This window comes from Hippopotamus amphibius, chromosome 3 (genome assembly GCF_030028045.1).
Source record: "Hippopotamus amphibius kiboko isolate mHipAmp2 chromosome 3, mHipAmp2.hap2, whole genome shotgun sequence".
NCBI classification, from domain to species: Eukaryota; Metazoa; Chordata; class Mammalia; order Artiodactyla; family Hippopotamidae; genus Hippopotamus; species Hippopotamus amphibius.
The window spans coordinates 173,892,518-173,917,776 of NC_080188.1; the positions used below are offsets into that span (position 1 = coordinate 173,892,518).

Genomic DNA, 25,259 nt, shown 5'->3' on the forward strand with positions numbered 1-25,259 from the left:
GATGACAGTGAAGTAGAGGGACACGGAATGCATCCCTCTCCATAGATGCATTGGGAATGCACAAAAAGACACAATAATTCCCACAGAGAACCAACTGAACACCAGCAGACGAGCTTGGACACCAGAAAGGACTCCAAGGATCCCAACATAACCGGTAGGGAGGCATCTATGATGGCTCAAAGAGGGTGAAGCAGCTGAGCTATGGCAGACAGGAGGGAGTGAGAAACACACGGAGGGTCAGCACCATGGCTCAGCATTCCTGGACTGAGACATTGATTCACAGCTGAACAAGGGGTCTGGGAGCCAGAGCGAGGGAACAGGAGAACTGGTTCAGGGTGAGGAACATTGTTGCCAGTGGGGAGATGGACTGAGAGGACAGGAGGGAAGAGGTCTGCAGCAAGGAGTGCCTGTCTCTGAGAGCTGCCAGGCCATGGTGGCAGCTGGATGCTCCTGGCTCATGGGCGGGGGGGAGGAGACATGAGCATAGCCTCTCTCTCTCTCTCTCTCTCTCTCTAGGTGCCTGCAACGGGTAGAGGAAGGACCCCTCTGGGCCAAGCTAAGGCACTCAGGGATAACAAAGGCCCTCAGGCCCTTGGGTGGGGCTGGCGAGTGCTGGCAGCCAAGAGAAAAAAGCCCGGAGAGAGGCCCAACTCTGAGATGTTCTGTTTACACCTGAGCCACTGGCGTCCCTCTTCAACAGGCACCTCCATGCCTGACTGAAATGACATGACCCAGACAGTGCACCACTGCTCACTCACACCCAGGGAAAGGAGCCACTATTGTACCCTCTCCCTCCCCACACACCAGTGCTTACAGATGAACAATAAAGGAAGCTCTGTTGGTCACAGAATAATACAAAAAACCCAAGATGGGTAGAAGGACACTTACAGCTGAGACTCCAAGGAAAAAGAAATATTAGTATTAACTCTATTGAACTGGTCCATTCTGGGGTCAGTTCTAGCTTGTTTTTTTTTTTCTTTTTCTTTATTAATTATGATCTTAGTCCTAAGGGATCTACAAGTTTTATAACATTTTTTTATTCTATTTTTTATTCTATTTTTATTTTTAGCCTTTTTATATACTTCTATTTCTAGCTAAGTTTTTTGTAGTGTGGACTATATATCTCTCCTATCTTCTTTTCATCTCTATCTTTTATACATTTCTGTTTCTTTCTTTTTATTTTCATATTTCCAGTCACACTATGCTCATATGTTGCCCTGCATTCTATCCTTTTTTAGTTTATTTTATCTTAACATACTTATAAGCAACATTATTGATCTGCTCAGTCTCCTTCCTTTATTCTCCAGATGACACACCACCTTGGTATTTATTATTAGGTTTTTGTCTTTATCTTAGTTCTTAGTATAATTGGCTAATCTCATTCTGAGAATCTCCATTCTGTCTGGTGGTACACTAGCTCTTTTTTACATTTGATCATAGCTTTCAATATCTCCCTGGATTTGTGTTTATGTGTGTGTGGTGTTATTTGTTTGTTTGTTTGCTTGTTTTTGCTTTTGTTTCTGTTTTGTTCTGTTTTGGTTTTGAATTTCTGTTGGTTTCTTTGAATGTCTGATAGCATACTGGGGTTCTTCTGTCAGGTTTTTCCAGTGCCCTTATGTTCTATTGGATTCAGTAATTGTGTGTTTTATACATGTATGTGTTTCCTAGACTTAGTATTTGTCTGACTCAACACTCTGCCATTAGTCTGGGGCTTGGACAGTCTTCTTTAAACCCCTCTATTGCTGGGACAAGCAACCCCAAAAGTTTGGACTACCATGAGAAAACAAAGAAACACCATGCAGGCAAAGGAGCAGGAAAAAAACCCACAAGACCAAATAAATGAAGAGGAATTAGGAAAAGTGCCTGAAAAAGAATTCACAGTAATAATAGTAAAAATGATACAAAATCTCTATAATAAAATACAGAAAATACAAGAAACAGTTAATAAGGACTCAGAAGAACTAAAGAACAAACAAACAGCAATGGATAACAAAATAAATGAAATTAAAAATACTCTAGATGGTATAAACAGCAGAATAACTGAGGCAGAAGAATGAATAAGTGAGTTGGAAGATAGAATGGGGGAAATAACTGCCACAGAGCAGGAAAAAGAAAAAAGAATTAAAAGAATAGAAGATAGTCTCAGAGACCTCAGTGATAACATTAAGTGTACCAACATTTGAATCATAGGCATCCCAGAAGAAGAAGAAAAAAAGAAAGGGTCTGAGAAAATATTTGAAGAGGTTATAGTGGAAAACTTCCCCAACATGGGAAAGGAAATAATGAACCAAGTCCAAGAAGCACAGAGAGTCCCATACAGAATAAACCCAAGGAGAACTACACCAAGGCACATATTAATCAAACTAACAAAAATTAAACACAAAGAAAAAATATTAAAAGCAGCAAGAGAAAAGCAACAAATAACATATAAGGGAAAACCCATCAGGATAACAGCTGACCTTTCTACAGAAACTCTGCAGGCCAGAAGGGAATTGCAGGATACACTGAAAGTCCTGAAAGAGAGAAACCTACAGCCAAGAATACTCTACCCAGCAAGAATCTCATTCAGATTTGACAGAGAAATCAAAAGCTTTCCAGACAAGCAAAAGTTAAGAGAATTCAGCACCAGCAAACCAGCCTTACAACAAGTGCTAAAGGAACTTCTCTAAGTAGGAAACACAAGAGAAGGAAAACACCTACAAAAACAAACCCAAAACAATTAAGAAAATGGTAATAGGAACACACATGTCAATAATCACCTTAAATGTAAATGGATTAAATGCTCCAACCAAAAGACACAGACTGGCTGAATTTTCACAAAAACAAGACCCTTCTATATGCTGCCTACAAGAAACTGACTTCAGACCATGGGATACATATAGACTGAAAGTGAGGGGATGGAAAAAGATATTTCATGCAAATGGAAGTCAAAATAAAGCTGGAGTAGCTATACTCATATCAGACAAATTAGACTTTAAAGACTATTACAAGAGACAAGGAAGGACACTACATCATGATCAAGGGATCCATTCAAGAAGAACATATCACAATGGTAAATATCTATGCACCCAACATAGGAGCACCTCAATACATAAGGCAAATGCTAAAAGTCACAAAAGGGAAAATCGACAGTAACACAATAATAGTGGGAGACTTGAACACCCCACTTATATCAACGGACAGATCATCCAAACAGAAAATAAATAAGGACACACAAGCTTTAAATGACACATTAGATCATCTCCACTTAATTGATATTTATTTATAGGACATTCCATCCAAAAATGACAGAATACACTTTCTTCTCAAGTGCACAAGGAACATTTTCCAGGATAGATCACATCTTGGGTCACAAATCAAACCTCAGTAAATTCAAGAAAATTGAAATCATATCAAGCATCTTCTCTGACCACAACGCCATGAGACCAGATATCAATTACAGGAAAAAAAACTGCAAAAAATACAAACACATGCAGGCTAAACAATACACTATTAAACAACCAAGAAATCATTAAAGAAATCAAAGAGGAAATCAAAAAATATCTAGAAACAAATGACAATGAAAACACAACAACCTAAAACCTATGGAACACAGCAAAAGCAGTTCTAAGAGGGAAGATTATAGCTATACAGTCCTACCTTAAGGAACAAGAAAAATATCGAATAAACAACCTAACCTTACACCTAAAACAATTAGAGAAAGAAGAACAAAGAAAACCCAAAGTGAGCAGAATGAAAGAAATCATAAAGATCAGAGCAGAAAAAAGTGAAAAAGAAAGGAAGGAAACCATAGCAAAAATTAATAAAACTAAAAGCTGGTTCTTTGAGAACATAAACAAAATTGATAAACCATTAGCCAGACTCATCAGGAAAAAAAGGGAGAAGATAATCAACAGAATTAGAAATGAAAAAGGAGAAGTAACAACAGACACCACAGAAATACAAAAGATCATGAGAGACTACTACGAGCAACTATATGCCAATAAATTGGATAACCTAGAAGAAATGGATAAATTCTTAGAAAAATACAATCTTCCAAGACTGAACCAGGAAGATATAGAAATTATGAACAGACCAATTACAAGTACGGAAATTGAGGCTGATTAAAAATCTCCCAACAAACAAAAGCCCAGGGCCAGATGGCTTCATAGGCGAATTCTATCAAACATTTCGAGAAGAGCTAACACCTATCCTTCTCAAAATCTTCCAAAATATTGCAGAAGGCTGAACACTCCCAAACTCATTCTACGAGGCCACCATCACTCTGATACCAAAACCAGGCAAAGATATCACAAGAAAAGAAAATTACAGACCAATATCACTGATGAATATAGATGCAAAAATCCTCAACAAAATACTAGCTAACAGACTCCAAGAGCACATTAAAAAATCATACACCATGATCAAGTGGTTTATCCCTGGGATGCAAGGATTCTTCAATATATGCAAATCAATCAACGTGATACATCATATCAACAAATTGAAGGATAAAAACCATATGATCATCACAATAGATGCAGAAAAAGCTTTTCACAAAGTTCAACATCCATTTATGATAAAAGCTCTCCTGAAAATGGGCATAGAAGGAAATTGCCTCAACATAATAAAAGCCATATATGACAAACCAAAAGCCAACATCGTTCTCAATGGGGAAAAACTGGAAGAATTCCCTCTAAGAACAGGAACAAGACAAGGGTGTCCACTCTCACCATTATTATTCACCATAGTTTTGGAAGTGTTAGCCATAGCAATCAGAGAAGAAAATGAAATAAAAGGAATCCAAATTGGAAAAGAAGGAGTAAAATTGTCACTCTTTGCAGATGACATGATATTATACATAGAAAACCCAAAAGACTCTACCAGAAAACTGCTAGCACTAATTGATGAATTTAGTAAAATAGGAGGATACAAAATTAATGCACAGAAATCTTGTGTATTCCTAAACACTAACAATGAAAAAGCAGAAAGAGAAATTAAGGAAACTCTCCCATTCACCATTGCAACAAAAAGAATAAAATACTTAGAAATAAACCTGCCTAAGGAGGCAAAATATCTGTATGCAGAAAACTTTAAGACACTGATGAAAGAAATCAAAGATGACACAAACAGATGGAGAGACATACCATGTTCTTGGATTGGAAGAATCAACATTGTGAAAATGACTGTACTACCCAAAGCAATTTACAGATTCAATGCAATCTCTATCAAATTACCAATGGCATTTTTCACAGAACTAGAACAAGAAATCTTATGATTTGTATGGAAACATAAAGACCCCGAATAGCCAAAGCAATCTATTGAGAAGGAAAAATGGAGTTGGTGGAATTAGGCTTCCTGACTTTAAACTATACTACAAGGCCATAGTGATCAAGACAGTATGGTACTGGCACAAAAATAGAAAGGAAGATCAATGGAATAGAATAGAGAACTCAGTGGTAAGCCCAAACACATATGGGCACCTTATCTTTGACAAAGGACGCAAGAATATACAATGGAAAAAAGACAGCCTCTTCAATAAGTGGTGCTGGGGAAATTGGACAGCAACATGGAAAAGAATGAAATTAGAACACTTCCTAACACCATACACAAAAATAAACTCCAAATGGATTAAAGACCTACATGTAAGGCCAGACACTATAAAACTCCTAGAGGAAAACATAGGCAGAACACTCTACGACATCCATCAAAGCAAGATCCTTTCTAACCCACCTCCTAGAATCATGGAAATAAAATCAAGAATAAACAAATGGGACCTCATGAAACTTAAAAGCTTTTGCACAGTGAAAGAAACCATAAACAAGACTAAAAGGCAACCCTCAGAATGGGAAAATATAATTGCCTATGAAACAATGGACAAAGGATTAACCTCCAAAGTATACAAGCAGCTCATGCAGCTTAATACCAAAAAAGCAAATAACCCAATCCACAAATGGGCAGAAGACCTAAATAGACATTTCTCCAAAGAAGACATACAGATGGCCAACACACACATGAAAAGATGCTCAACATCACTAATCATCAGAGAAATGCAAGTCAAAGCCACAATGAGGTATCACCTCACACCAGTCAGAATGGTCATCATCAAAACATCTAGAAACAACAAATGTTGGAGAGGGTGTGGAGAAAAGGGAACTCTCCTGCACTGTTGGTGGGAATGTAAGCTGGTATAGCCACTATGGAAAACAATTTGGAGGTTCCTTAAAAAACTCAAAATAGAACTACCATATGATCCAGTAATCCCACTACTGGGCATATACCCAGAGAAAACCATAATCCCAAAAGAAACATGTACCGTAATGTTATTGAAGCACTATTCACAATAGCCAGGACATGGAAGCAACCTAAATGCCCATCAACAAATGAATGGATAAAGAAGATGTGGCATATATATACAATGGAATATTACTCAGCTATAAAATGGAATGAGATGGAGCTATACGTAATGAGGTGGATAGACCTAGAGTCTGTCATACAGAGTGAAGTATGTCAGAAAAAGAAGGCCAAATATTGTATGCTAACTCATATATACGGAATCTAAAAAAAAAAAAAAAAATGGTACTGATGAACCCAGTGACAAGACAAGAATAAGGATGCAGATGCAGAGAATGGACTGGAAGACACGAGGTTGGGGGGCAGTGGGGGGTGAAGGGGAACCTGGGATGAAGTGAGAGAGTGGCATAGACATATATATACTACCAAGTGTAAAACAGATAGCCAGTGGGAAGTTGCTGTATAACAAAGGGAGATCAACTTGATGATGGATGATGCCATAGATGGCCGGGATGGGGAGGGTGAGGGGGGAGTTGAGGTAGGGAGGGAATATGGGGATATGTGTATAAATACAGCTGATTGACTTTGGTGTACCTCAAAAACTGGTAGAAGTGTGTAAAGCAATTATATTCCAATAAAAAAAAAGATGCTGGTCAGATTGGATTAGGGCCCACCCTAACGGCCTCACTTTAACTTATTCACCTCTTTAAAGACTCTATCTCCAAATGTCATATTTTGAAGGATGAGGGATTAGGGCTTCAACATATGAATTGGAGCAGGGAGGAATATAATTTTGCCTATGATATTACCTTTCTGACCTCATTTCTTCTCGTTTTCTCACTCTCTCCCCACCCCAACATGCTGTTCCAGCATACTGACTTTTCAGCTTCAAATACTAAGCATTACTCCTTCTCAGGGCCTTTGCACGTGCTCTGATAATCCCTGCCCAGAATGATCCTCCCCTGCTGTTCCCTTGGCCCACTTCCTCTTTTCATTCAGGTATCTGCCCAAACATTAAGTCTCAGAAATGATTTTGACCAACTTAATCAAAATAGCATTTCCATCAGTCAACTTTGTTTTATAGCTGACTGACTTATCCACTGACTTAGTGACTTAAATGTTAACTTATTTTTTTATTAGCACATAAACCACATTAGGAAGGAAGCTTGTGTAGGTACTATATCTCCAGAACTCAGTAGAGTGGTTAATACACGGTAAGTGTCTGACGAATGTTTATTGAATGAATGTATGCAATTACTAAAGAATAGAGAGAGACTGCCCCACTGAAACTCCTACAAATGAGTAATTAATTTATGATTGGATGTTATCTGCTAATCAGATCTGTCTCAGGAACCAAAAGTTATAAAAAAAGATCCAAGTGAAAATATTTGGTATGAAAAGTGTAATAATTGATAGGATAATAGCAGATGGATGCAGCCATAAAACACATTAATGAGATAAGACAGAGAAACTCTACTAAAAGGTAATAAATGAACAAGGAACATATAAGTATAAAATTACATATAGATATGGAAGAGCTAGAGAGGATAGAAATAAAAGTACTTAATTTAAATTTCAATTAATTGAAATCTTGGAAGGAAAGAAAAAGGAGGAAATAAATGATGAAATAATATGACAAAATACAAAATGGTTAATTTCCCAGAATTAAGGAAAAATGAAATAATTCATATTGAAAAGGTCCACAGATTGGCAAACAAAAGAGATAAGAAAAAAAGATGTGATCTCAGGTTTAAAATACTAAAAGAGGGTGAGAGATGAAGGTGCGGAATGAGCAAATGCAGACAGTCTTACTCTAAAGCCTGAACACCATTCACTATGACCTAAATGTCATGGTATACTGATATCATAAGATTATGAAAAAGGTTTATTAGGCTCAATATTATATATCAAAAATATTAGCTATTATTTGATAATTATTTTATATTTAAACTTCAATTTATGTGGAATATATGTTTTGTTGTATATATATATATTTTCTTTTTCTTTTTTTTTTGCATGGCGTGAAGTAAGGACTTCATTTATAATCTTTCTAAATGGACAATTCCCCCAGCATGATTTATTGAATAATATTAGTTCTGTCTCTGTCTAATATATACATATCTTTTTTTTTTTTTTTCACTGCTTGCCGAGAATTTGAAAAGCATGTTGAAATTCTTGTGAATTATTAGCTAGAGTAATTTGCACTAGTTGCTGCAACAAATTTTCACATTTCAATGACCCTTCCTAGTTCTACGTGAGCTTTGGTAGTGGTCCCCCTGGTACTTTGGGTGGTTTTTTCCCTAATGATCCCCAGGCAATTTCCTCACATGCGTGCCCTAATCAATATTGAGCTGGACTTAAGGAAGAAGCTCTTCAGTTCTTTGGAGCTCCCTCTTTGTATAGCCCTTTCAAACTCTCTGTAACTCTGCGCTGAAAACTCTGGTCACTGGATTCTCAGCCACTTCTCAGACTCCCACTTCTGTTTCCTTATCTGAGACCTAGGTCCCCCTTCCTGTAGTATGGCCTGGAGATTTCCTCAGGCAGTAAGCTGGGACAATTGTAGGGCTCACCTCATTTTTCCCCCCTCAGGGATCACTGTTCTGTGCTACTGATACCCAGTATCTAAAAGCATTGTTTCATTTAGTGTGCCCATTTTTTTAGTTGTTTCATGTGGAAGGACAAATTTGGTCCACATTACTCCATATTGGTCAGAAGCAGAAGTTCCTTGGGTTCCTTTTGTCACTGTGTAAATTGCAGTTCATCTTAAGCAATCTTTTTTTTTTTTTTTCCAGAATGTGTAGGGCATGAAATTGTGTTCCCTAGAAGCAGAGCCTGAGATGGGAATTCTTATGAAAGTGATTTAATGAGGGTTTGCTCTCAGAAAGGAACTGAAGGAAGCAGGATAGGGTAAAGGAAGAAAACTAGGCAAAGATGAGGTCTCAACTGGAGACTACTTTCAGTCTAGTCCTCCAGGGAGTCTGGGAGCACCAACTACACTGCAAAGTTGGTCCCAAGGAGGATGGGTTTTCATTTACTCTAGTGTCAGTCATTGGCCATTGGCTGCCAGGGTGAGAGGGGTGGTAAAGGTACAGGAGCAGGTTAGTAAGGTTAACATTCCAGTACACACAAGAACAACTTTCCAGAGTCCTTGCTCCCACCTCCACTATATACAAGGGCAATCCTCCAGACAAGAAGGCAGCTGTGAGCCATTAACAGCCAACACTTAGCAGCTGGGTGCCAGGTAAACAGAGTCTGGGTTGGGCAACATCAGCATCTACAGTAGGCGGTAAGCATTTCACACAGTTTGATGTATGAAAATATTTTCATTTTCCCCTCACACTTGACTGATAATTTGACTGGTTGAAAAACTTTACGCTCAACATAGTTTTCTTTCATAACTTTGAGGGCATAGTTTTCTATTAGCGTGTAGTGTTGCTTATGAGACATCTGTCTTAGCTTGGGGTGCCATGACAAATTTCCATCGACTGGATGGCTTAAACAACAAATAATTATTTCTCACATTTCTGGAGATTGGGAATCCAAGAATAAGGTGCTGGCAGATTTGGTGTTTGATGAGAGCCCAATTCCTGGTTTGTAGATGGTTGTCTTCTCCTTGTATCCTCACATGGCAGAAAGCAGGGAGAGAGAAAGGCAGCAAGCTTGTCTATCTCTTCTTATAAGGGCACTAATCCCATTCATGCAGCCTCCACCCTCATGACCTGATCATCTCCCAAAGGCCCCACCTCTTAACACCATCACACTGGAGGTTAGGATTTTAACATATGAATTTGTGGGGGGCGGGGGGGTGGGGGACACAGGCATTCAGACCATAACAATATCCAGTGTCAATCTGATTTTCATTATTCTTTTTTATTTTTTTGGTCACATCATGAAGCATGCAGGATCTTATTTCCCCATCCAGGGAATGACCCTGTGCCCCCTACAATGGAAATGTGGAGTGTTAACTATTAGAGCTCCAGGGAAGTCCCTGTTTCTCATTATTCTTAAGTAATAGTCATCTTCCTCTATACTGAACATAATTTAGCATTTCCTTTTTATCTCTGACGATCTGAAAACTCATTGGCAAAAAGTTTTTCTTATATTTTTGCTTGGCACTTGTTGGGTCATTTGATCTTACTTTAAAGCTTTTATTCTGGTCTAGGAAGTTTTCTTCTAACATTTCTTTGTCTATTTTGCCCTTCAGTTATCCTGTATGTAATCCTCAAACCTCTGGAAATTTATTTTTATTTCCATGTGTTTTTAAAAATTATTAGATTTCATTATTTAGAGAAGTTTTAGGTTTACAGACATATTCAGCACAGAGTACATAGAACTTCCATATCTCCCCTCCCTGCTTACAATTTCCCCTTCTGTTAACATACTACATTAGCATGAACTTTTAATTTTACCAGTAGATTATGGATTATGTGATAGGCAGATTAAAGCCCTACGAAAGATGTCCACATCCTAAACCCTGGAATCTGTCAATAGTTAATGGTACAAGGTTAAAAAAAAAAAGGTGCAGCTGGAATTTGCTGACTGTAAGATAGCGAGCTTGGGAATTCCCTGGTGGTCTAGTGGTTAGGACTCCACACTTTCACTACCAAGGGCCTGTGTTAGATCCCTGGTTGGGGATCCAAGATCCCATAAGCCATCTACCCAGCGTGGCCAGAAAAACAAAACAAAACAAAACAAAAAACATAGGGAGGTTATCTTGGATTATTTAGGTTGGTCCAATGTAATCACATAAGCCCTTAAAAAGCAGAGGAGGAAAGTAGAAGATTAAGTCAGAGAGATGCAGTGGAAGAAGGTCTTGACCCACCTAGTGGGGCTGGTGATGGAGGAAGGGGGCCATATGCCAGGGAATGCAGGTGACCTTGAGAAGCTGAGACTAGCCCTGAGCTGACAGCCAGTAAAGAAAAACAAAAACAGTCCTATGACCATATGGAATTCAATTCTGCCAACAACCTGAATGTACCTGGAGGCAGAATATTCCCTAGAGCCTTCAGAAAGTAAAAAAGCCCTGCTAACACTTTGATTTCAATCTTCTGAGATTCAGGCAGGGAAACCAGTGAACCTAAATTCTGTTGTTATAAACTGTTAAATCTGTGGTAATTTGTTCTGGCAGCAATAGAAAAGTCATACACTGCTATTGGCACTGCAGTGGATACCAATACTTAATTAGACCTTCAGCATAGAATTCAGCTTGTAATTTCTTCAGAGGTATTATCAACATTGGTTACAACTTAGTACCAACAAGTATTTGAGAGTTATGTACCAATAGTGTTACACAGCAAAGGAAGAATGAAGAATGGCATAAGATATTCAATTTTAATTTATGATTTTGGTTTTTTAAATTTAATTAATTGCCTGCATTTTGTCTTTGCTGCTGTGTGCAAGCTTTCTCTAGTTGTGGAGGGCAGGGGCTACTCTTTATTGCGTTGCTTGGACTTCTCTTTGAGGTGTTTTCTCTTGTTGAGGAGCACAGACACGAGGCGCATGGGCTTCAGTAGTTGTGGCATGTGGGCTCAATAGTTGTGGCTCATGGGCTCTAGAGCGCAGGCTCAGTACTTGTGGCACACCGGCTTAGCTGCTCTGCGGCATGTGGGATCTTCCCAGATCAGGGATTGAACCCGTGTCCCCTGTACTGGCAGGCAGATTTTTAACCACTGCGCCATCAGGGAAGCCCCTGTGATTTGGGTTTGACTGACTCAAAACCATTATATGCTCTTATATCAGCTGAACTATCATCAAACAGAGATCACCCAGATTCTGCAAACCTCAGCTGCTGAACATAGGGTGGGGTGCTGGGATTTTGGCCAGCAGCTTTACTGCTTTGACCTAATTTTTCTAAATGGAAGGTGAGATAACACCAGTTTCTACTATTTCACAATAAATTGATAAGTGCAAATGCAGTTGATGAACTGGTTTCATGGAAGATGTCCAGGGCTCTGTGTGGGAGGACTCAATGCAGGGTGGAAAAAGAAATACCTGCTGTAGCTGAGTATTCACATTTAGAATATAAGAACTGCCATACAAACTCAGGAAAAAAAAAAAAGGAAACATATTGGCAGAGGGAATATTTGTTTTACTTGACATCACCTTCAAAGGTTAAGAATAGGCTCCCAAACTAATTTCTCTTCCAACCTGATATAAATCTAATTATAATTACTATACCCAAATACTATTCATCCTTCACTGTAGGTTGTTTACACAAATCCATAATTTAGTGCTACTTTAGCATTCCCAGTTTCTTACAGAATTCAGTGGGTGATGGGGTGGGTATTGGAGGAGATATAATAGTATGATTTGCCAGCAATTGCATCCTAGTACACTCAGGGTACTAGGCAGAAAGAAATACCACTCATAATCTAGGAAGAGACTTGATGCAAATTACAATGGACAATATACTGTTTTAAACATTTCTTGATTCTAGTTATACACACATTCCCAGATCACTTAGGTACACAACACTGCATGCATGGGTGGTCAAATCCAAGGGCCAAATGACTTGCAGTGTTGTCTGCTTCAGTTTCAGTGTGAGGTGTTTTTTCTTCTGACCTTTAATATTACCTGATCTCCACCTCATGATGACACCAATTGTTCTATTTTTGCAGAATGCATTAGACCTTATTTTGTTTTGGTTTATGATCTTTAAATGGATCTAAACTTACCCATATATTCATAAAATCTGTACACATTCACCACATATAAAACAAGTTTATGTTTCTGTAGTCAGTGTTGGCTTTTTCCAATCTTTGTTTTGTTTTGTTTTTAAGCTGACTAACACTATTCAGTAACTTGCATTCATATTCACGCAGCTCCACCTATAATTCTTCATTGTTACAACACTTTTGACTGGCTTAGGCCAAATTTTAAAAGTACTTTGGCTAAAATTGCTAGCAGTAGGTTGCAAAAGGAAATTCACTTCTTTTAATAGGATGACTGACTTACTAAGGTATTAATGCTATTAGTTCTCTTTCTCTAAAAAAATGCTTGTAATTTTATATAGAAAGAGTAGAAGGGAATAAAAGCTAATGATGCAATTCTAGCAATGAAAACAGCATGGTAAACATTTTCAGAAAAGAGCTGTCCTCAAATTATAAGAAATTATAGTTCTCCACAGGTAACTGTCTACCTCTAGTTTTAATGTATAAATAGGGGCTTTTAATTTTACCAGTAGATTATGGATTATTTTCTGCTAGGTGCATTACTATGCTATTGGGTTTCAGAAACTTTTCTATTTCTTTCCTGTCCATTCACATGAACAGAAAATATTTTTCTCCTTTTTTCTCTCAATTTACCTTTTCAATAGCATGTATGTATTTCACACTCATTATGTTGGTATAATAGGGCAACCACATTAAATTAAAAAAAAACAACTTCTTATGGCTGAGTAATACTCCATTGTATATGTGTACCACATCTTCTTTATCCATTCGTCTGCTGATGGACATTTAGGTTGGTTCCATGCCCTGGCTAATGTAAATAGTGCTGCAATGAACACTGGGGTGCATGTGTCTTTTTGAACTACAGTTTCCTCAGGGTATATGCTCAGTAGTGAGATTGTTGGGTCACATCATAATTCTATTTGTAGTTTTTTAAGGAACCTCCTTACTGTTCTCCACAGTGACTGTATCAATTTATATTCCCACCAACAGTGCAAGAGGTTCCCTTTTCTCCACACCCTCTCCAGCATTTATTGTTTGTAGATTTTTTGATGATGGCCATTCTGACTGGTATGAGGTGATACCTCATTGTAATTTTGATTTTCATTTCTCTAATAATTAGTGATGTTGAGCATCTTTTCATGTGCCTCTTGGACATCTGTATGTCTTCTTTGGAGAAATGTCTATTAAGGTTTTCTGCCCATTTTTTGATTGGGTTGTTTGTTTTTTTGGTATTGCTGCATGAGCTGTTTGTGTATTTTGGAGATTAATCCCTTGTCCGTTGCTTCATTTGCAAATATTTTCTCCCATTCTGAGGGTTGTCTTTTCACCATGTTTATGGTTTCCTTTACTGTGCAAAAGCTTTTAAGTTCCATTAGGTCCCGTTTGTTTATTTTTATTTCTATTTTCATTACTGTAAGAGCTGGGTTGAAAAAGATCTTGCTGTGATTTATGTCGAAGAGTGTTCTTCCTATGTTTTCCTCTTAAGAGTTTTATAGTGTCCAGTCTTACATTTAGGCCTCTAATCCATTTTGAGTTTACTTTTGTGTATGGTGTTACAGAGTGTTCTAATCGCAGCTGTCCAGTTTTCCCAACATCATTTATTGAAGATACTGTCTTTTCTCCATTGTTTATGCTTGCCTCCTTTGTCATTGATTAGTTCACCACAGGTGTGTGGGTTTATCTCTGGGCTTTCTATCCTGTTCCATTGATCTATATTTGTTTTTGTGCCAGTACCATACTGTCTTGATTACTGCAGCTTTTTAGTATAGTATAGTATAGTATAGTATAGTATAGTATAGTATAGTATACTACAGTGTAGTATATAGTATAGTCTGAAGTCAGGGAGCATGATTCCTCCAGCTCTGTTTTTATTCCTCAGGATTGGGGGTCTTTAAATGTCTCCTTACAAATTCAAAATTGGGTCATTTGTAGAGACGTCGATGGACCTAAAGACTGTCATACAGAGTGAAGTAAGAAAGAGAAAAACAAATATATATTAACACATATATGTGGAATCTAGAAAAAATGGTACAGATGAACCTATTTGCAAGGCAGAAATACAGACACAGACGTAGAGAACAAATGTATAGACACCAAAAAGGGAAGGAGGGGTGGGATGAATTGGGAGACTGGGATTGACATATATACACTAATATGTATAAAATAGATAACTAATAAGAACCTGCTATATAGCACAGGGAACTCTACTCAATGCTGTGGTGACCTACATGGGAAGGAAATCCAAGAAAGAGGGCATATATGTATACATATAGCTGATTCACTTTGCTGTACAGTAGAAACTGACACAACATCTTAAAGCAACTATACCCCAATTAAAAACAAAAAACAAAAACAACAGAAAGCTATCATTCACTCAGATTTGGCTAGACAGCCAACAGGGCTAACAGGAAGCAAACCCTTCAGGTGAGTCAGGGAGATAAAGATTTTTAGGGAGGATCTTTTTGGTAGATTGGTTACCAAAGGGCAGGGTTAGTTGAAGATGGAAACCAGCAGCTTTAATTACCTAAACTATTAAGTTTAGATAAGACACCTTAGAAATAGGGAGTTCAATCCTCTTGGTAATTCCATTCCATCTTAACTACACGAGATTTTACTTCAGGAGTGTTTTTGTAGAAGACTTTGGATATTGTCTAGTCACTTTTGTCATTCACAGGACTAATATTTTTAACAACATGATGAAATTCTTTTAGTTATTAGGGCATAGTTTTTATTTCACATTTACTTTTATTTTTCCTTAATGTTTTCTTCTCCTCTCCTATTAGTTACTTATCCTGAACTGACTTTCTGTGTGTGTGTGTGTGTTACCATTCTTCCTCTTTTCTCTTCTGCTTTCCCAGAAGATCTTGCCATTAGAAACTAGAAAGGACTGTGTATTTTTAGAAGAGACTGTATACATTTATCTGGTATAAAAGGGAAATTGTATTGCAGCACACCGCCCCAAACTTCCTTTTGTGAATTCAGATTTTACTGAACATAGGTTCCAAAGAGGTGATGATAAGAATGCACGTTCATAGGTCCTAGCCCAGAACCATAGGTTCAGAATCTCTGGAGATAGAGCTCAGGAATCTGCAGTTTTATGTGTTATGTGCTGAATTTTCTCTTGTGCTTTTGCCTGAATTTTCAATTACTGGCTAGATATGCTTACTTGCATGTATTTTCATCCCATGCTCACTTAACACATCCAAAATTAGACTCTCCACTGTCCATCTCTAATTCTGTCATGCTGGTATACCTGAAATCATCATTGGAGCCATTCATCCTTGTGTTCCCTCACTTTCACTTAATCAACTTACTGGCCTTCATGCCAAGCACTGGGAGAGACAGTGATGAACAAGATGGACACGGATCATTCCTTCAAGGATCATGGATTCTTCTACAGAGAGTAACTTAATCCTGTAGATTCTTGTGCGTGTGTGTGTGTTTTCCAGAATACTCCTTTACTTTCCTTGTCAGCACCCTAATCTAGAATCTCATCACTTATGCTTGGACTGCTATAATTTTTTTCCTAATTAGCCTCTTTGCTCCTAATCTCCCACCTCTTTTGAAAGATTAATCTGCTGAAAACGTAATCTTCAAAACACCACTTTGAATATATTTTATCCCCACTTAATGCCTTCATTACTTCCAATTGCTTGTAGGCTGTTTTTCAAAGTAGAGTCAAGGCTCTTTACAATAGGGCCCCCAAATGAATTTTTACTGAATGAACTCTTTTACCCTTATCAAATAGATATCTAAACTTCATGTAAGCATTTTTACTTATTTACTTTCTAGGCTTATGACATTAATTAAACTCTGACCAAGCCATACTTTTCTCTTTAGGCCTAACTACCCCCGCCATCTGCATGGCTGGCTCTAAGCACTTGCTCTTGCTTCAGTTCTAATGTTGATTCTCTGCTTTACTCATTAAGCATTTAGCATGTGCACCTTGGTAACATTACTTATATTTCTATGTATTTTTGTAATTCTTCAATTATTCTGTAAACCTTCTGAATGTAGAAGCATTCATTTTTTTTTTACATTTTAAAAATATTTATTTATTTATTTGGCTGTGCCAGGTCTTAGCTGTGGCATGCAGGATATTTAGTTGTGGCATGTAGGATCTAGTTCCCTGACCACGGATTGAATGCAGGCCCCTTGCATTGGGAGTGTAGAGTCTTAGCCATTGGACCACCAGGGAAGTCCTAAAGCAATGTTTTATATACCTCTTTATCTCTTCCTTGCCTAGTCCAGGCCTATGTGTAATAAACTTTCAACAAATATTCATCAAATTCTTTACACTCATTTATTTATGCATTCCTTCATTAAAAAAGTGAATGTCCACTGAGAACTAGTATGGTCCTTTCTTTCATGGAACTTTGGAAAGACAGACTTTAAGCAAATAATTAAAATAAAAATGAGACCAACTGCTACATTTGCTTGCCAAGAAATATTTAATAAGCACTTATCAGGTATTGTGTTATGTGCTGAATTTGCTGGGAATACAAAGCTGAAGCTGATAGGCTAGTAGAAGAGAATTAGACACGTAAACTACTAAAATACAATGTTATAAGTGCAAATAAAACATCCTAGGGGCACAAATGAGGGTGCAACTCTTTCTGCTGTGGAATCAGTAAGTCTTCACATTTTAGCTGAGCTTTTTAATTAATTAATTAATTAATTTATTTATTGGCTGCATTGGGTCTTTGTTCCTGCACACAGGCTTTCTCTAGTTGTGACGAGCAGGGACTACTCTTCATTGTGGTGCGTGGGGTCCTCATTGTGGTGGCTTCTTTTGTTGCAGAGCATGGGCTTCAGTAGTTGTGGCACACAGGCTCAACAGTTGTAGCTCATGGGCTCTAGAGCACAGGCTCCATAGTTGTGGCGCTGGGGCCTAGCTGTTCTGCGGCATGTGGTATCTTCCTGGGGCAGGGATTGAACCCATGTCCCCTGCACTGGCAGGCAGATTCTTAACCACTGCGCCACCTAGGAAGTCCTTAGCTGAGTTTTGAAAGTGAATTTAAAGTACTGGATAACACAATATTTATAAAAGGAAGGTGATTCTTGGAAATCTGATATGCCCATTCCTCTGTCATTATTCTGAGCAGAAACCTGAGCTGGGAATACCAGGGTGAGCAACTAAGGCAGGCTTGAGTAGATGGCAGCCTTATGATCGTTCACTGCCAGGTGAATGGCTATTGTTGCTGGGATTTCATCTAGGCCCTTTCCTGGCTCTGTTCCCTAAGCATGGGTAGTTGTTCCTAGGGAAAGGCCATCTAGTTGCCCCTACAGTCTTCAATACCCAGAACAGAATTCACTCTGAGATCTTTCCCTCTATGAATCATAAAGTAATAGCCCTGGAAAAGATACCAAAAATCAGGTTAGTTGTTTCTAATTTACATCCCCCAGAACCTTAGGGAGTCTCAAAATAGCAAATGAAAATCTGTAATCAACTTTCAATACTCCAAAAAAGCCTACCAGAAACTGCATCTTCTAGTGGTATTCACTGCCAGGTTTCCTTGTTTTCTGCTAAAAATCACAACAGATCCACGTCAGACGAGGTTTTAACTGAGCTGTGTTCCGATTAAGGATAATCTGTTTTCCCATTATTATTATACCTAATTTGGTAAATAACTTTTCAAAATACAAGAATGAGATGGTCGAACGCATACGGCTGGTAACACTTGCTACAATGTTTGCAATTTACAAAGCACCGTTCACTGACTTCAATACTGTGGAACGGCTAACAGCAGACAGCAGAGCCCAGAGTCCTTGACTGCAGTCCAGCGCTCTTTTCAACTGCTCAGAGCTTCTAGGTTCTTTCCATGCGTCCCAGTCTTCAGAGCCTTCGATCCCAGATTTGTAAGTACCTGTCGTGCAGTCGCCACTGGGTCGCACAGCCTGCCTCCAAGGCGACACCTACCGCTCCCTGTTCGCGTACAGGAATGCGGCTTGCCCCCACGCATGCGTGGTGCAGGGGCCCCGCGCCCGCGCCGCTCCTCCCAGCCTGGAGCGGGGACCCTGGGTAACCCGCAAGGGTCGGCGCCCAGGGCGCGCGTGCGCAGTCGCTTTTAGAGCGCTCTCCCCCTCCCTCTTCCCCAAACGCCTTCCCCACTCCTACTAGCCATTCCCCTCTCCGCAGCCCTTTCACCCCCTAAGACGGCCCTACCCTCGGTCACGTCACGAAGGAAACCGGCTCTCGTCGAGGGCGGCGGTCGTTGCCAGGCCGCCGCCGTCGCCCAGGGCGCGCCGTGCGTATCGGAGCGCCGCCCGGGCCGTGCCTCGAGTTGTATCCCCCGCCGCTCCCGCCCCTTCCGCCGCTCGCGCGCGCGCACGGCCGGCCCGCCGAGCGCTCGGGTTGGCTGCGGCGACGGTCGCGGCGGCGGCGGCGGCGGCGGCGGCCTCGAGAGCGGTAGCGGTTCCTGCTCTGCCTTCATCGTTCCCTCCGCCCCCTCCCGTCGGACGCTGTTGTGTGGTTGCCTTGCAAAAATCAACTTTATTGTTCCTCAGCCCCACCTCCCGGCGCGGTGCGCGTCCTCAGGATGCACTGAGGCGGAGGGGAGGGAGGGAGGCGGCGGCGGCGGCGGGTTGCGGTCGCGGCTCCTCTCCTCCGAGCGCCCGGCCGGAGGGGAGGGAGGCACGATGTCCGGGAGCCGCCAGGCCGGGTCGGGCTCCGCCGGGACCAGCCCTGGCTCCTCGGCGGCCTCCTCGGTGACTTCCGCCTCCTCGTCCTTATCCTCTTCCCCGTCGCCCCCTTCCGTAGCGGCTTCGGCGGCGGCGCTGGGGTCCGGCGGGGCGGCCCAGGCCGCGGGCTCGGGCGGCCTCGGGGGCCCGGTGCGGCCTGTGCTGGTGGCGGCCGCCGTGTCCGGCAGCGGCGGCGGGAGCGGCGGCGGGGCGGTGTCCGCGGGCCTGTCCCGGCTCAGCTGCGCGGCCAGGCCCAGCGCCGGCGTAGGAGGGAGCGGCTCCAGCCTAGGCGGCGGCAGCAGGAAGCGGCCTCTGCTCGCCCCCCTGTGCAACGGGCTCATCAACTCCTACGAGGACAAAAGCAACGACTTCGTCTGGTGGGTTGGACGAGCAGCCCCCTCCGCCTCTCTGCTTCAGGAGTTTCTGCTGTTGGGGCTGCTGGGGTCCGGGGTATGGGCGGTTTTGTTGGGCGCTTGTGGCGGTGTCTGCAGAGGGATTCGAGCATTTGCAGAGGCTGATGGGCTGAGATGGGGAAATGTCGGAGTCCCGAGGCAGGGTGGGCGTGATAAAGAGGTCCGTGCTGGTGGGGAGAAGTGAAGGGAGTTTAGAGAATGATAAATAAGGGGAGAGATGGAAGATCAAATAAATGGCTGTGCATAAAAGAGGAAAATTGGGCATGGAGATTGGGCCTTGAATTTTTCTGGCTCTCTGGTGAATTAGGTACCCTGTCAGTCCGGATTGCTCCTTGACGTGAATTAAACTTGTAAAGGGAGAGAATTAAGCTTCCTGGGATGCTGAGAGAGGGAGCTGTTGGTAAAAATTTGCTAATTGAAAGTATGGTAGATGGTGCTTTAAACGTGGATGTGGCTGATTTGAGGAGAAGTGGTATATGATGTAAATATCCATCGTGTGTACGTGTGAATATCTCCTCCCACTTCAAGGCTGGGTTACTTACTTTTAAATCTGTTGTTGAGTCTCCTGTCGTGGAGAAAGTCTGTTCACAAAAAATTCCACCTCTCAACTGAATGTCTTGAAAGAGGGGACCACATTTATTAAATATCATCCGTGGGTCAGATGTAACTGCACTACGCTTGTATGAACACATCAGTATACTGGGACTTCGAATTTGAGAAACGCTAGGAATTAGACGTGCAGTCATCGTAGTTTGCATCTTGAATGATACGCAGTAGTACTCAGTTATGATATTTGGCCTAGAGGGATTATACATATTGAGTGAAAGATGGAGTCGACTGTCTTGCTTGAGAGTGTTTCGCATTTTCATTGGATTTTGTATTCCAAACCCAATCCAAATGGTAGGATTACAAGGAAGGAATTGCTTTTAGCTGAGAACTGGTAAGATTTTGTGTTTTTCCTCTGGAGGAAATTGTTGGTAGCCTTAGAATATTAGTGATATAGGAAGTTGACTTGCACTGTCATTAAAGGGGAAGTTGATTCACTTCAGGGTTGAAGATGGTCTGACTTGTCATTAAGTATGATAGGACTAGAAGTTGGGACTGTAGGAACGTTATTGATTAGACTTACAGTTTCTAGTTCTTACAGTAAAGATGTCTTTATTCATACTTTTGCTTGTCATAAATTATTCTGGACTCAGAATTGATTCATTTTTCACTGAAACTGGGCTATAATTGTAATTGTTTTTTGTAAATAAGCAGTTTATGGTTGGGTCTAAGAGGTGTTTGTGTTCATACCCAGTAGAGAATACCATATGATAGAGTTAAAGCTAATGAAACAAAGTGAGGGTTTGCACAATTTGTCTTTTTCGCCATCATTTGCATTTCAGTTTTTGGTGGGTTAAAAGAAAACAAACATGCCAGCATCCATGTAGGTACACTAAGATAGTGTAAAATGTGTGAGAAAGACAGGAATTAATCATTCATTCAGCAGATATTTCTTTGGCACTTACTGTCTGCCAGGCACTGTGTGCATTTCATTATACTCATTATAAGCTATTTTATAGGGAACTGGAGAGGGATGGATGAGTATTAGCAGCTGGCACTAACTTTAATTTTTGAAGAGTAAGATTATTAAAATTTTTATTAGTCTGTCATGTAATTTTTAAAAATTTAAAACCAGTGTCTGAGTCTTAACCATGTTGCTTAGATTTTTCTGCTTTCTTTTACATTCCAAGTGGGAGTGTCTAGGGAGAGTCGTTAGTTAAAGATTCGGAATATTTCACTTTCAAAGAATTCTCATAGTCCTTCGTTTCTTTTTCTGGTGAGGTTGAATATTCAGAAGAATTTATTAATGGGAATCAGTTTTCCAGATTTTCAAGCTAGATTTGATTTGGCCAAGCATTTGGGGTAGGAATCTGTAGTACAGTAGAGAGTAGTATATAGCTTGAAGTTGGGTAAATCTCTGATATTCAAGGGAAGTCTTTGTGACTTTGATTTTTCAAAATTTTCTTACATGATCCTTTTAAATTATGGGTCTAGCCTGCGTTTGGAAGACAACTTCTTTCTTTTATGCTGTCTCATTACTGCTGCCTCTGCATTAGCTTTTCCAACTCCCTGGAATGACCTTTTTTACCTCTTCAAGTCCCAGATATTCTCTAAGTTGTAGCAGAAATAAGTATTTTTAAGTAGATAGTAAGCCCCTTGTGGGAAGATTAACTCTGCCTGATAAAATGTAGGTAGACTCTAAATTAAGTCCATCTACCATTTAATAAATATGTGACTGCCTCTTGTGTCAAACTATTAATAATAGGCTGTCCTGAAGGAGCTCACGATTTAATGTGAAGAAAGACTTTTAATCACATAATTGTAGTATCACATCCTGGCATCATTGCTTCTCTTAGTACCATGGCGGATGTTAAATACTCTTTCTGAATTGAGATGTTGCCTCACGGTCCTCAGCATAGCGCTCTATCTAGGCAGCTAGGACCTGTTAATCACATTTAGCACTAAAAGTGAAATCTGTTGACTATTCTTGCTACTGTAACTGTTTTCCAAACTATTAAAAAGTGAAATAAAGTAGCAGATATCATAGAACCTGTTATTATAAAGATAAGTTTGATGAAACTTTTGGTAACATTTATGTACAATGTATGTCTTACTGGGTATGAGGCCTCAATTTAGTTTAAGGATGGGCTTTTGGCTCAAATAGAGATAATAAAACAAAGTGGGTTTAGTAAAAATTACAGATAACTATTTTGGGGGCTCATGTAGATACTTGAAACTCAAAGTTCATAAATGCCAAGTTCACTAGAAAGTACTAACAATTGGTATGGTGTATATAATAATAATACATGTTTCAATATAAGCTGTTATCATTTGCCAGGCACTATTCTAAGGGTTTAACATTACTTACGCAGTCTTTACAACAACTGTTTGGTACAGATACTTTTAAAATTCCTGTTTTATAGACGAGGAAATGAGGGTCAGAGAGGTTATGTAACTTGTCTCAGTTCATATAGTTAATAATGGTGGTATCAGTATTTATATCCAAATGTTTTGGCTCGAAGCTCAAGTTCTTAACCATATATTACTTTGCCTTTCAGAGGCTGGAGATTTTGTTTAAAATCAGCTTTATTAAGGTATAATTTGCATACAATAGAAGTCACCAGTTTTAGGTGTATAGTTATTTGACAAATGAAAACCTCTATTTTACCACCCTAATCAAGATACAGAACATTTCCATCATGCTAGGAAGTTCACTTTGCCATAGCTTTGCCCTCTATCTTCTACCCTCACCTCTGTCACCTTTGCCCTCTATCTTCTACCCTCACCTCTGCCACCTGGCAACCGGAGATCTCTTTTCTATCACTATAGTTTTCCTTTTCTAGGATTTTATGTTAATGGAGTCATTCAGTATGTAGTCTTTTGTGCCTGACTTCTTTCATTTGGAGTAATGTTTTTGAGATTCAGTAATGTTGAATGTTTCATTAATTTTCTTCTTTTAATGGATGAGTAATATTCCATTACATGGATATAACATGATTTCTTTATATATTCATCCTTTAAAAGATATTTGAGTTCCTTTGTTTCTAAAGTTTTCAGTGGTTGTAAAGAGAGCTGTTGTAAACATTCACATTCAGGCTTCTGTGTGGACGCGCCTTCATATCTCTTGGGTAAATATTTAGGAGTGTATTGCTGGGGTTATACAGCCAAATGTATGTTTAACATTATAAGAAACTGCAGAGCTGTTTTCTAAAGTGACTGTATCATTTTGCATTTCTACCAGCAGTGTATGAGTTTCAGTTCCACATTCTTGCAACACTTGTTTTCAGTCTTTCAAATTTCAGTCATTCTGGTCGTTGTGTGTGGAAGTATCTTATTGTCATAATTTGCATTTTCTTAATGACTTGATGACGTTGAGCATACTTCCATGTGCTTTTTTCCACTTAAATATCTTTTATAAAATGTATCTTCTAATGTCTTGCCTATTTTTCTCTTGTCTGAGTTGTAAGCGTTCTTTGTATTTTATGGCTGCAAGTCTTTTGTCAGTCCTATATATTGTAATGTTTTCTCCAGGTAGTTGTTTACTTTTTAATTTTCTGAGCAGTCTTTTGAAGTGCAAAAGAAAAATTTAGAATTTTTAGTCCAATTTATGGATTATTTTCTTTAATGGTCTACGACTTTCATGTTCTATCCAAGAAATTTTTGTCTAAATCTTCTTGTATATTCTAGAAGAAGCTTTATAGTTTTTTTTGTGGTTAGCTATATAATCATGTCATGTTAACTTTTATATACTGTGTGTAATAAGGGTTGATTTTTTTCCCCTCCACTATAGATGTCCAGTTATAGTAACACCCATTTGTTGAAAAGATCATCTTTGTTCATTGAATATTCTTGGAACCTTTCTCAAAAATTGATTAACACATATAAGTTTATTTCTGGAGGCTGTATTCTGTTTGATCTTTGTCTTTATCCTTATGCCACTATCACACCATCTTGATTTCTGTATCATTGTTGTAAATCTTGAAATCAGATAGTGTAGTTTTGTTCCTCTATTTCAAAATTCATTTAGTTATTTAGGATGTTTGCATTTCCACATAGATTTTAGTTTACCAATTTAAAAAAAAAATGCTAGGATTTTAATTTGGTTTACTTTGAATCTGTGATTCAATTTGGGAAGATTTGACATCTTAACATTGAATTTTTGAACCATAAACATAGTATTTTCTGCAGTTATTTGGGTCTTTAATTTCTCTGAGAAGAGTTTTATAGTTTTCAGTGTTTGGATCATGCACATAGTTTGTTAAACTTACTCCTAAGTAGTTTGATGCTGTTGTGTTACTTTAATTTCAGTTTCTAATTGTTGCTAACATACAGAAATAAAATTTATTTTTGTATATTGACCTTGTGTCCTGTGAATTGTTAAGTTCACTTACCACTTTTAACAGTTTTTTGGTAGGACCTATGTGATTTTCTGAGAAGACAGTCATGTCATCTGAAAATCAAGATAGTTTTACTTCTTTCCAGTTTTATGCCCTAGTTACTGATTTTTTAAAGAGATATTTTCATTTTTATTTATGAGTGATATTGGTTTATGGTTTTCTTTTGTTGAACACATAAATATATTTGCTATATATTGGTTTTGATATCAGGGTGTATTAGTTTGCTGGGGCTACTATGACATAATTACAGACTGGGTAGCTTAAAAACCAGAAAGTTATTT

General features: G+C 39.3%; 2 protein-coding genes across 10 annotated transcripts in view; one reads left to right on the plus strand and one right to left on the minus strand.

Annotated features, from left to right (window-relative positions):
- Positions 1-12,346: 12,346 nt before the first annotated feature.
- Positions 12,347-19,375, minus strand: LOC130849891 (serine/arginine repetitive matrix protein 1-like). Of its 4 annotated transcripts, XM_057729132.1 has the most exons (3): positions 19,108-19,375; positions 18,417-18,467; positions 17,383-18,295 (listed from the first exon to the last, which is right to left on the minus strand). In XM_057729132.1, the coding sequence occupies exons 1-2, from the start codon at positions 19,373-19,375 to the stop codon at positions 18,442-18,444; spliced, it is 294 nt and encodes a 97-aa protein (XP_057585115.1). In that variant the 3' UTR covers positions 17,383-18,295; positions 18,417-18,441. The 4 variants fall into 4 exon arrangements, with proteins under 4 accessions (XP_057585114.1, XP_057585115.1, XP_057585116.1 ...); XM_057729131.1 differs by lacking the exons at positions 17,383-18,295; positions 18,417-18,467 and adding an exon at positions 12,347-14,894; XM_057729133.1 differs by having other exon boundaries at positions 17,383-18,467.
- A 57-nt stretch (positions 19,376-19,432) lies between these two features.
- The window catches only part of COP1 (COP1 E3 ubiquitin ligase), a 238,793-nt gene continuing 232,966 nt past the window's right edge, over positions 19,433-25,259 (plus strand). For all 6 annotated transcript variants that reach the window (XM_057729123.1, XM_057729128.1, XM_057729125.1 and 3 more), the window contains exon 1: positions 19,433-19,999. In XM_057729123.1, the coding sequence (XP_057585106.1) occupies positions 19,581-19,999 (419 nt within the window). In that variant the 5' untranslated portion in view covers positions 19,433-19,580. The remainder of the gene's footprint in view (positions 20,000-25,259) is intronic.